The 13,164-nt window shown below is 41.2% G+C and overlaps 1 protein-coding gene across 1 annotated transcript in view; it reads left to right on the plus strand.

Annotated features, from left to right (window-relative positions):
• Window positions 1-13,164, plus strand: part of PARP1 (poly(ADP-ribose) polymerase 1) — a 67,139-nt gene that overhangs the window by 22,722 nt on the left and 31,253 nt on the right. The window contains exons 8-12 of the mRNA XM_061625023.1: window positions 341-482; window positions 3,086-3,226; window positions 6,125-6,367; window positions 6,950-7,018; window positions 10,987-11,119. Coding sequence (XP_061481007.1) covers window positions 341-482; window positions 3,086-3,226; window positions 6,125-6,367; window positions 6,950-7,018; window positions 10,987-11,119 — 728 coding nt within the window. The remainder of the gene's footprint in view (window positions 1-340; window positions 483-3,085; window positions 3,227-6,124; window positions 6,368-6,949; window positions 7,019-10,986; window positions 11,120-13,164) is intronic.

Here is a 13,164-nt window from a genome sequence, read left to right on the forward strand (position 1 = left end):
CTGGGATGTGTTGCAGCAGTGTGGTCTAGATTCCCAGCAAAACTTTTCACCCCAAAGTCATCACTGAGTTGAGAATGTGGGTAAACACTTTATGGGAAATCTCGGTAAAATAGATAATCCACTTCCATTCCTGAATGGGATTGTGCGTAGCTTCAGAATCCTGGGTGAATTACATTTCTGGACAAAAACATGACTTTTAGTGGTGTAGAGAAACATTCTCAATGATAAATATGGTTGTTCTCTGAATTAAGTTGTTTATCTTTTTATCATTGCATTAGCCTTATGTTTGTAATGTTTGATATGTTTGTTAACCTTTCTCACCTGTACTGCTGCAACACAGGAGTTCCGGGAGATTGCATATCTAAAGAAATTCAAATTTAAAAGGCGGGATAGAGTGTTCCCTCCAGACGCAGTCTGTACAAACTCAGCACCTCCTCCAGCAGTTTCTGCTCTTGTTACAGAGAACTCAGCTGCACCTGCAGGTAAATGGCCTTCAGGCAATGTTCTTGCTAAAGAGAAACTGATTTGATGAAGAAAACATTCCACGTTAAGTGTTCGCAATATACAGGCAGAATCACCAGAGACGGATGAGGAAAGCTAAAGAAATGGGCCTTTTTATGTCCTCTGCTGCCATCTACTGGCTTGTTGTTGTTATGTGCCTCCAAGTCGACTACGACTTATGGCGCCCTATGAATCAGTGACCTCCAAGAGCATCTGTCATGAACCACCCTGTTCAGATCTTGTAAGTTCAGGTCTGTGGCTTCCTTTATGGAATCAAGCCATCTCTTCTTTGGCCTTCCTCTTTTTCTACATCCTTCTGTTTTTCCAAGCATTATTATCTTTTCTAATGAATCATGTCTTCTCATTATGTGTCTAAAGTATGATAACCTCAGTTTCATCATTTTAGCTTCTAGTGATAGTTCTGGTTTAATTAGTTCTAACACCCAATTATTTGTCTTTTTTACAGTCCATGGTATCCGCAAAGCTCTTCTCCAACACCACATTTCAAATGCGTTGATTTTTCTCTTACCCGCTTTTTTCACTGTCCAATTTTCACATTCATACATAGAGATTGGGAACACCATGGTCTGAATGATCCTGACTTTAGTGTTCAGTGATACATCTTTACATTTGAGGAACTTTTCTAGTTCTCTCACAGCTGCCCTCCCCAGTCCTAGCCTTCTTCTGATTTCTTGACTATTGTCTCTGTTTTGGTTAACGATTGTGCCAAGATATTGATAATCCTTGACAAGTTCAGTGTCCTCATTGTCAACTGTAAAGTTGCATAAATCTTCTCTTGTCATTACTTTAGTCTTTTTGACATTCAGCTGTAGTCCTGCTGTTGTGCTTTCCTCTTTAACTTTCAACAGCATTCGTTTCAAAGCATTACTGGTTTCTGCTAGTAGTATGGTATCGTCTGCATATCTTAAATTATTGATATTTCTACCTCCAATTTTCACACCTCCTTCTTGGTCCAATCCTGCTTTCCGTATGATATGTTCTGTGTATAGATTAAATAAATAGGGTGATAAAATACACCCCTGTCTCACACCTTTTCCGAAGGGGAACCAGTCGGTTTCTCCATATTCTGTCCTTACAGTAGCCTCTTGTCCAGAGTATAGGTTGCGCATCAGGACAATCAGATGCTGTGGCACCCCCTTTTCTTTTAAAGCATTCCATAGTTTTTCATGATCTACACTGTCAAAGGCTTTGCTGTAATCTATAAAGCACAGGGTGATTTTCTTCTGAAATTCCTTGCTCCGTTCCATTATCCAACGTATATTTGTGATATGATCTCTGGTGCCTCTTCCCTTTCTAAATCCAGCTTGGACGTCTGGCATTTCTCGCTCCATATATGGGAAGAGCCTTTGTTGTAGAATCTTGAGCATTACGGTACTTGCATGGGATATTAAGGCAATCGTTCGATAATTACTGCATTCCCTGGGATCCCCTTTCTTTGGAATTGGGATGTATATGGAACGCGTCCAGTCTGTGGGCCATTGTTTAGTTTTCCATATTTCTTGACAGATTTTAGTCAAAATTTGGACTGATTCAGTCTCAATCTACTGGCTAGCTGGAGAGTAATAAGCCAGCTAATAGCAAATAACCAACTGCTTATGGCAGTTTTCCCAAGTAGTGCCCTCCAGATGTTGGACTACAACTCCCGTCAGCCCCAGCCAGCATGGCCAGTGGTTAAGGATGATGGGAGTTATAGTCCAGAACAACTGGAGCAGAGCTTGGAAAAGTTACTTTTTTGAACTACAACTCCCATCAGCCCCAGCCAGCATGGCCACTGGATTGGGCTGATGGGAGCTGTAGTTCAAAAAAGTAACTTTTCCAAGCTCTGAACTGGAGGACACCAAGTTGGGTGAAAGCTGGATTATGGAAAGCTTCTATGGTGAGGGAAGGCATGGACACATCTTCCACTTTCATATATACCATTATTAACTGTATGAACAAAATATGCATGAATTAATATTGTGCATGATGTATTAGCTGCATTGTGATTTATTTTTAAAAAGTCTTCCCTTGAAAATCCAGTGATGTATATGTAGTCTTTGAAAATAATAACCTAGCAGGGTAAGCTAGCATTCTGATAATCAAGAGCTTTGGTGAATAGAAGCTTTATTAAGAGGTCTGGTGCCATGAACAGGCATGTGACAAAACTGGTTAATGGATATTCTGGTAGGTTGTAATTTATATCCAGGCTTTGTGCATATTGTGGGTAAGAGCCAAATTTAGTATTGGCTATACAATTTACCATCCTGAGGATTGCAACTTTAATTTAACTTCTTAAAAAAACCCAGATTCTAGCCCTTATAATGCAAATACAGGGTTGAAAGCTTGTAGGCACTGTCAGGTGAAATCTTGGAGTCTGTGTGCATAAATTCTAAGATGTTAGGGCACTGCAGATCTCCTTGACCTTCTTGTGACTTTAGTAGTATAATAAACTATGCAAATTAAGGAAATCAGACACATTTTCTTGGCATGTAATTTGGGCTACCTTTGTGTAAAATGCTTGATTTTTAAATGTGCTGAGAGTTTTTTATTTTGCCTGTTTTTTTCTTTTCATTTGAACAACCAGATAAGCCATTAAGTAACATGAAGATTTTGATCGTTGGAAAACTGTCAAAGAACAAGGATGAAATCAAGTCTGCCACTGAAGAACTTGGGGGAAAGGTGACAGCTACTGTGAACAAAGCTGACCTGTGCATCAGCTCACAAAGTGAGTAATTGTCTCAACGGATGACATTAAGAAAAGTGGAAACTCCCAGTAGGAGAAGTTGTTGTTACCTTAAGACTTGCAAAAGGAGAATATTGGCCTTTGAATCTAAGTGTTAAATATAACATTGATATGAGTGATGTAAATTGATACTGTTATACCTCAGTTGGTATTTATTTCTGTATAAATGTATTCTCTCTGTTCCAGGGGACCTGGCAGTTTCTTTTTTTACTGTCTTTGTTGAGGAAGTGGTTGTTCTTCTTCTTTCAGGTTTGCTAGAGTAGTGTTACCGAATCTACTTAAAATCTCAATAGTTCCCTGCCTTCTAAAAGTTGTGTGCTAGAATAAGCATGGCATGCTGTACCTCCTTGGATCGGCTTTAGGTGCATAACAAGTGGGGCCTGCAACTAAATGTTGCAAGAGTGTGTAGTTCTCCTGTTCATGGTTCCAGTCACCCCCAAACAACCATGCTTCCTGCCAGGGTACTTCTTTCGGTTCTTCCCCTCCCGCTGATTTTCCATGTTTTCCCACAACAAACACTCAGCATTGCATGCCCTGAGCATGCTCCATACTCATTTGGTTGTTTGGAGTTTTTTCTTAAAAGTTTTTGGATATTTGTTTTGGTACTTCTGCATATCTTGGGAAGGTGGTCTTTCAAGCTTGCCAATATATCCCTCTTCTGTGTGGATGATGGTGTTTAGGTTACATAAGAATCCACATACAGAAAATGAGTTTGCTATTCACTTATAACGGGGTGGGGAACTGGAATCACCTGGCGGGCTGGATCCCAACCTCCTCCAACCACTGCAGGCCATTTTGACAGGTGGATGGGGTAATCGTCTTACAGCAGGTAGAAGTATCTTCCTTTGCCCACACATTTTGAAATCAAACTGTGAAGGCAAAGGTACATGGCTTTGCATGGATTGGTGATACTTGCGAACCCTACTTCCTTTGCTCACATGGGCAAAGGCCTAAGTAGATCAACATGCGGGAGGTTCTGCACTGCTGATACATAGTGTAAGTTGTTATTATTATATAGGGTGACATCCAGTGATATACACCTGCTTGTGCAATGGGACTTCTGGTTTTTCTTCTCCCCACTCCATGCCAACATCACCCTGTGTGCTACCAAACTCTGCTCTGGAGGGTCCCTCAACCCTCTAGAACAGATTTGGGTGGGGAAGCTACAGTGGGGAGGAGAGGAGAATCTCCACTGTGTGATTGAACACAATGTTGGGTCTTATGCAGAGGAGCTTATAGAGCATTCGTATCTATCCTAGCACATTGGTTGGTTACAGTTATATTTATTTATTTATTTATTTATATACCTCCCCATAGCCAAAGCTATCTGAGCGGTTTACAGTAACTAAAAACATTAAAACAAATATACAAATTTAAAAGCATATCTTGTAAAAACAATTTAAAACACAATTTAAAAATGTAAAACAATTTAAAAACACATGCTGAAATGCCTGGGAGAAGAGGAAAGTCTTGACCTGGTGCTGAAAAGATAACAGTGTTGGCGCCAGGTGCACCTTGTCAGGAAGATCATTCCATAATTTGGGGGCCACCACATATTTGCCAAAGATTGGCTTAAAAAACTATCAGAGCAACATGCACTGAATAAAGCATCAGTATATCTCTCGATATAATATTTGTACTGGCCTATTGTCATGCTATGACAACAATTTGAACAACTAGGGAGTGCTAGAGGCATGCAGACTGAGCTGAGACTTGGAAGATAGCCCTTGTAGGAATCCACTTCAGATCTTAAATGGATTACCTCAGGAAGAGGAGGAGGGAGGGGAAGGTATTGCCATGACCTGCTAGAGGGACTGTCCTCCTTTCCTCCCTTCCTGACACCACGGGAAGCTTTTTCTAGTAGGAGAGAAAGAGAGAGAGAAAGAGAAACTGGAGGAAAAGGTTGGAGAAGAGAAGGAGAGATCTTGTCCTTTTGATTGGGTGAAAATGAGAGGGTGGGGGGGATGTTGTGGTCTGAGGGGAAACTGAAGCAAGCAGGGGGCAGATTTTGTCATCCTCAAGAGGGAAACTCTATGGGAGGTAAACTGAGGCAGGGAAATGGAGGTTGGCAAGCAGGGGGGCACCCCTTAATAACCTCAAATGAAAAATGAACCATAACAGCATAAAATAAAACATAAAGTGTTTCAACGAGATGAATGCTCATACAATTATTATATGTTAAGAGCCTGGATAAATAGAAACATCATTCCAGCACCAGATGAAATACATCACAGCTGACTCTAAATGAGCCTTCATGGGGAGAATATTTTTTAAACAAGATGCCATAATTATTTATTATTATTTATTTATTACATTTATACCCCACCTTTCTTTTCATCATAGAAACGCAAGGCGGCTTACATATAGTTCCCAGGCGGCCTCCCGTCCAGTTGCTGACCAGACCTGACCCTGCTTAGCTTCAGCAGGGTGTTGGCCTCATGTGCCTTCAGACCATACATGTAGCTTCAGATGGTTGTGGTGGAGATCCAGAGAACAGCTGTGGTCATTGCAAAAGTAATGGAGATAATCAGAAATCCTGTTCCATATGATGTAGGAATTGGGCCCTTAGTATAGTGGCAGTTACCCTTTGGAAATCCTTCATGGTACATATCAGACAGCTGCTGTCTCTATTGTCTTTTTGTTGCCTATTGAAGGCCTTCCTTTTTCAACAAGCCTCTTTAGCGGAAATTCTTATGTCAGTCTGCATCTAGATTGGATTTGAAATTGTTATATCTGTGTGTGTGTTCATTGATGTTTTTATTGTTAATCATTTTGGGATGTTGCACGGAAAGCAATTCAAAACTGAAATGAAAGCTTGGATGCCCTGGCGCCTAGATTCACAAGAACGATGACATAACTCATTTTGCCTCCATCTTCCAGAGGAGGTTGAGAAAATGAACAAGAAAATGGAAGAAGTGAAGAAGGCCCAGGTCCGTGTGGTCTCTGAGGAGTTTCTTCAGGATGTAAAGTCCTCTAGCAAGGGTTTTCAGGAGCTGCTTTCGCTTCATGCTGTGTCTCCCTGGGGTGCTGAAGTTAAGCAGGAGCATAAAGAGGTATCTGTAGGAGGAAAATCCAGTGGACAGTCGAACATGAAAAGTGTTGGAAAGAACAAGGAAGAGCAAGGTAAAACAAATTTAATGTACGAGGGGGGTCTGCACCGCAGGCCTCCATTTTGTTATAGTAGCTCTGGGCAGGGTTGGGCTCCTTGTGACCAGTTTCAGGGTTCACCCCTGAATTTGAGGAGGCAATTTCAAGGGTAATGGGGTGGGAGAGCGAACCAGTTTGGGGCCTACTTGATAGTTGTACCGGCAGGATGACTCGTTGGCTTTTTTTTAAAAAAGAAAAAATTGGGAACATAGAAAGCTGCCCTGTACAGAGTCATACCATTGGTCGATCTGGCTCAGAATTGTCCCAGCTGACTAGCAACAGCGCTTCAGAGTTTTGGGCAGGGTTCTCTCCCTGCCCTACTTGGAGACACCAGGGTTGGGGCCTGGGACCTTCTGCATGCAAGGCAGGTGTTCCACTATTGCGCTACAGCCTTTCCTTGTAAATTAATAAGTAAATGAATAATCAGTACATAAATAAATAAAATCTGCTACTGAATTAATCAGGGACACTTTTTAGAGTTGATTAGTCAATTCAGCATTCCACCCCTATTCAAACAAAACCAACCCATATTGCCATGTCCCCCCCCCCTTTGTGTAGGAACAAGCAAATCTGAAAAGAAAATGAAGCTGACGGTTAAAGGAGGTGCTGCTGTGGATCCTGATTCAGGTGATTTTTCAGATCTTTATCTCCTTTCAGAGAAGCAAAAGCTGACAGGGTTCTAGCACTTTTAGTAGTTGTGCAGAAGAGAGGCAATTTCAGGATGTTCAGCCCATATGACAGGCTGGATTTCCCTCTTCTTCCCAACTGTTAAATATGCAGGCACTCTCATCTGGCCGCCCCAATCCCTTTGCTGGTCTTTTGTGAACGAGCACCCCCTGCTAATTTCAGGACTGGGAATGCTCTTTTAAGCTGAAGCTGGACATATACAGATGGTGACGTCTGTCTCGGGGCATGCCTTCCTAAGGCTTTTGCTGCACATGAATGGTGTAAAATGCTTCCCCGTCCTGAATCTTACAGAGCCACTGCTCTTACCTCTGCATCCTTTGCTAAGGTAACTTTTATTGTAAACTCCATGGCAGTTGCGTGCATAATGAAAGGACTTCATGAGGTGTTTCCTAGGGCAAAGCAAGAAAGTTAGCACCCTAGGGAATAGTCTGGAGCAGAGAGTTTGGTCAGTAGCAGTGCAATTCTGTAATATTTTCTTGAAAGTAATCCCCATTGAATTCAGTAGGATTTATTTCTGAGTTGACATTAGACTTTCGCTGTTAGTCACTGGCTGGACATCAAAGAAAAGGGGGGGGGAGCCCTTGTCAGCCAAATGCCTCAGTTTATCCATTGCGGTGCAGCGGCGGTTTGGTTTTTCTGACTGCTGTACATACATGGAGCGTTCACCTCTAACTAGGGATGGGAGAGAATATCCGCTAAATCAGACTTAGTACCATATTCCGACTGAATTCGACAGTCTGCTATTTTTTTCAGACCGGCACTGATTTCTTGTAGTGGGCTGCAGCTGTAATTGGCATGGATTTTTTTTGAACTTTTCCTAATTTTACATAATTATCTTCATAATTTCCTCTAAGTTGATACATTTATAACAGTGTGTAGGTATGATAAACAGGAAAAAACAAACTATGTGGAACACCGTGATAGGCATTTACGTTAAAAATTATGCAGTTTTTTTTCACAACCAAAACAACAACAACTAGCAGACCGAATCGGCATGTGCCAAAGCAAGCAGGAACCAAAAAAGGGTGGATCAGGATGGAACGACGGACAGGATGGAACGACAGATTATCAGAATACAAGGAGATCGAAACAAGGCAGCGAACCCCATCCCTACCTCTAACCTAGGGCCTAATACTTTCCCACTAGACCACAGCACCATCATCTGGCATCCTGGCAGTCTTCTACAAGGCTCTTGCAGCCCATTGGTAGCTCCTAGTTCACAGTTTCAAAAATCTCCCTCCTACCTAATGCAAGAGTGACTTATTCTTTTGAAGCATTTCTCAGGATAGGTGAGGCCTGGACTATTCCTTGTACACCTCCCTCTCTGCTTCTACTACACAGTTAATTGGATGATGATTGGTTTATATGCTTTAGATCGGGGGACTGGGCTAGCCTGTGAGATACCTTCCTGTCTCACATGACAACCCTCCCGTAGCTTTTTCCAAGGAATCTTGTTGCATTTTTACAGTTGCCTTCTACTTGTTTGTAGTGTGAGAATGACGGACTTAATAGGCTTTGCTTCAACTATTTTGAAGACTTTGTAGTCTTTAAAGCAGCCTTCCCCAAGCTGGTGCCTTCCAGACGTTGGAATCCCAGCTGCCATCAACCCTAGCCAATGGTCAGGGAGGATGACACTTGTAGTCCACATATATCTAGAGGGTACCAGGATGAGGAAGATTGCTTTTAAAGTCATGTTCAAGAGTCACCATTATTATTTTAAATTTATTGCTAAATATCCTCATACAAAAACGAGTTCAAATCGGCAGGGCCCGATAAACTGCATCCTAGCGTATTGAAGGAACTGGCTGAAGAATTCTCAGAACCGCTGTCTATTAACTTTGCGAAATCATGAAGGACTGGTGAAGTGCCAGATGACTGGAGGAGAGCTAATGTTGTCCCTATCTTCAAAAGGGGCAAAAAGCAGGAACTGGGGAACTACAGACCAGTGAGCCTAACATCAATCCCTGGAAAAACTCTGGAGCAGATTATAAAGCAATCAATCTGTAAGCACCTTGAAAACAATGCAATGATTACTAGGAGCCAGCATGGATTTATGAAGAACAAATCCTGCCAAACTAATCTTATCTCATTTTTTGATCGGGTAAACTCCCTTGTAGACTGTGGGAATGCTGTGGACATAATGTATCTCGACTTCAGGAAAGCATTTAGTGCCCCATGATATTTTGATTAGCAAGCTAGCTAAATGTGGGCTGGATGGAACAACTATCAGGTGGATCCACAGTTGGCTCCAGAATCACACTCAAAGAGTGCTTATCAATGGTTCCTTCTCAAACTTGGCGGAAGTAACGAGTGGGGTACCACAGGGCTCAGTCCTGGGCCCAGTGCTCTTCAACATTTTTATTAACGACTTGGATGAGGAGGTAGAGACCATGCTTATCATATTTGCAGATGATACAAATTTGGGGGGCACAACTAATATAGTGGAAGACAGAAACAAATTTGGAAGGGACCTTGATAGGCTGAAGCATTGAGCTGAAAACAACAATGAAATTCAGCAGGGATAAATGCAAAGTTCTACACTTAGGAAAAAGAAACCAAATGCACAGTTATAAGATGGGGGATACTTGGCTCAGCAATACGACATGTGAGAATGATCTTGGAATTGTCATTGATCACAAGCTGAATATAAGCCAACAGTGCGATATGGCTGCAAAAAAGGCAAATGCTATATTAGGCTGCATTAACAGAAGTATAGTTTCCAAATCGCATGAAGTACTAGTTCCCCTCTATTCAGCACTGGTTAGGCCTCATCTTGAATACTGCATCCAGTTCTGGTCTCCGCACTTCAAGAAGAATGCAGACAAACTGGAACAGGTTCAGAGGAGGGCAACAAGGATGATGAGGGGACTGGAAACAAAGCCCTATGAGGAGAGACTGAAAGAACTGGGCATGTTTAGCCTGGAGAAAAGAAGACTGAGGGGCGATATGATAGCACTCTTCAAGTACATGAAAGGTCACACGGAGGGCCGGGATCTCTTCTCGATCATCCCAGAGTGCAGGACACGGAATAATGGGCTCAAGTTGCAGGAAGCCAGATTTTGACTGAATATCAGGAAAAACATCCTAACTGTTAGAGCCATACGACAATGGAATGAATTGGTAGTGGGCTCTCCGACACTGGAGGCATTCAAGAGGCAGCTGGACAGCCATCTGTCGGGAATGCTTTGATTTGGATTCCTGCATTGATCAGGGGGTTGGACTTGATGGCCTCATAGACCCCTTCCAACTTTACTATTCTATGATTCTGTGAAAATCATGAAGTCCATATATACATTAAAAATACAAGCAAGCCATTTTGCAATTACGTTACAAGCATCAAGTTCTTAAACTATAATTCATTAGTTTTTAATTTCATTATTGCTTCTATTTTTTCCTTCTACATTTACAGCTCCACTGTTGCATTAAATGTAAGTGTTCCATACAGTCAGCTTCATTAGTTATTTGACAAATATAGTGTTACAAGTTTCTAAATCTCATTCAAAAAAATTAAGGCTCTTTTTCTTTCTGATAAGCAGTTAGGAGCCACCTTAAGCACTCCTAGTGAAATGGAAAGGGGCAAAAGCCCATACACAAATAAAATAATATACCAGCCTTCCAAACTTGGTGCCCTCTAGATGTTGTTTGACTGCAACTCCCATCATCCTTCAACCATTGGCTGTGGCTGATGGGAGCTGAAATCCAGCAACATCTAGAGGACACCAGGTTGGGAGGGCTGTAAAACACCATAAGTAAATAAATCCCAGATTATGTTGAGAAGCCCGTTTGAAATGCTTTTCTGTGGGACTCTGGGAAAGAGAGGGAATGTCTTCCATTTTTCCAATGCTTATATGTTTTTTGTTCAAGTTAAAACAATAATCTAAATAACAGCAACTGCCTTTTTTTTACAGGCCTGGAAGATTCTGCTCATGTCTTTGAAAAAGGTGGTAAAATCTTCAGTGCCACTCTTGGGCTGGTAGATATTGTCAAAGGAACAAATTCATATTACAAGCTTCAGCTGCTGGAAGATGACCGAGAAATCAGGTTGGCTTTTCTTCCTTCCTAAAATAGGAATTGCATTGCAAATCTTCCTCTTCGTTGTTTTGGCAAGACCTGAACAGAAACATTGAACTCAAAATGTTAATTCTATTTCCTTGTTCCTAAATGAACCCAGAGCTTAAAGCAGCAGGCTGGTCTTGTTGGCCTGTAGCACACACAAAGTTCGGGCTGCAAGAAGGGACACCCAAAGTGATCAAGGAGCTGGAGCAATTCCCTAGGAGGAAAACTTACAACATTTGGTGCTGCTTAGTTTAGAAAAACAGCTGAGTAAGTAGGAATGTGATAGAGGTGTATGAAGTGATGCACTGTGTGGAGAAAGTAGTACTAGACCCTCCTGGGATCATCCAACAGAGCAGAATGGTGGGAGATTCAGGACAAACGTTTTGGGTAAAGAAATGCTGCCTTTTGCTTGTCCTGAATTTCCCACCATTCAGCTCCATTGGATGAACAACTAAGACCTTCCAGTCTCATTGTTGACAATCATACCTATCTTGGGTGACATTAGGTAACCTATCAATCAAGTTTGATTGCCCCTTTGTTCAGCATCTACCTTTGTTACTGTGCTTGATCAAAAGCTATTCCTATTCTAAAGCAGCTGTTCTGCTATAAATCTCTGCTCAGTTTCTGACTTCTTGAGGGTGGGCTGTGGGAACAGAATCTGCATATTCTGATGTTTTTTAAACCATAGGTTTACACAAGTTGAAACAAAAGCAAGTCTTACCATAAAGTAAGAGCAAACGGAAGGTAAATTTAAATGTAGGTGCCAACCAAAAGTGTAACTTTCTAGGACTTCAGTTGAGGAATTTTCTAAGTCAATCAGATGAAGAATATTCAGTTGCTTAAATCATCTGTCTCTTAACTGATGTGAGTAACAGTGCAATCCTATGTATGTGCAAGGCTTAAGGTTTTATATTTATTTATTTATTGCATTTGTATACCGCCCCATAGCTGAAGCTCTCTGGGCAGTTTACAACAATTAAAAACATTAAAAACAAATATACAAATTTAAAAACACATTTTTAAAAAGCAATTTAAAAACACATGCTAAAATGCCTGGGAGAAGAGGAAAGTCTGTAGACACTTAGTAGGAGTTAGTGAACGAAATGAAGCTGAGCAGTATTTCTGAGCAGACATGCATAAGATTGCCCTATAAATGTTCATGTTGCCAAAATCTCAACACAGGCATTTTGTTTGCAGTTATTTATTTTACTTTATTTATTACTACATTTATATCCTTTCCTCCAAGGAAGTCAAGGTGGCATACAAACATGGTTTTGCTCCTCCTTATTTTATCCTCACAACAACCTTGTAAGGTAGGTTAGGCTGAGAAAGTGACTGGCCCAAGGTCACCCAGTGAGCTTTATGGCCACATGGGGATTTTTGTCCTGGGCCCAGTCCGACACTCTGACCACTACACCACATTGGCTCTGGTTACTGAAGGAAATATGACTAATTAACAATTTAATTCATTTCTAATCTAATAAGCAAACCACTCATTGTTAGAAGAAAAAGACATATTTAATATTTCCTTACCTTTTTATTACAGTAGCACACCAGAACTACAGTAGTTTGTTTTTTTATATATTTATTTATTAGATTTATTAGTCTCCCATCTGGCTGGTTGTCCAGCCACTCTGGGCGGTGTACAAAGCAGAACATACAAAAACATCAGGACATTAAAATCTAAACAATAAAATAGAACCTAATTCTGTTCTTGGCCAGAACCTCCTTACTCTTGTCCGACAACGACAGAGTAGAATCGGTAATGGTGTTAGTGGTGGGCGGCAATTATTATTAAAGTTAGCCCTTTCTGACTAGAGCTGTGTAGTGCAATCCTACTCATGTCTACTCAGAAGTAGTTCATGAGTTCAATGGGACTAAATTTCCAGGTAAATGTGCACAGGATAGCAACATTAGTTGATTGGTCTACTGATTTAAAACTTTCAGTCAAAAAAATTCACTGTTTGGATTGTGCTATAGTGTTTCTCAAAGGGTTTTTTGTCAATGGTAGAAGCAAATTGACCACTTGT

This window comes from Rhineura floridana, chromosome 4, assembly GCF_030035675.1.
Source record: "Rhineura floridana isolate rRhiFlo1 chromosome 4, rRhiFlo1.hap2, whole genome shotgun sequence".
NCBI lineage: Eukaryota > Metazoa > Chordata > Lepidosauria > Squamata > Rhineuridae > Rhineura > Rhineura floridana.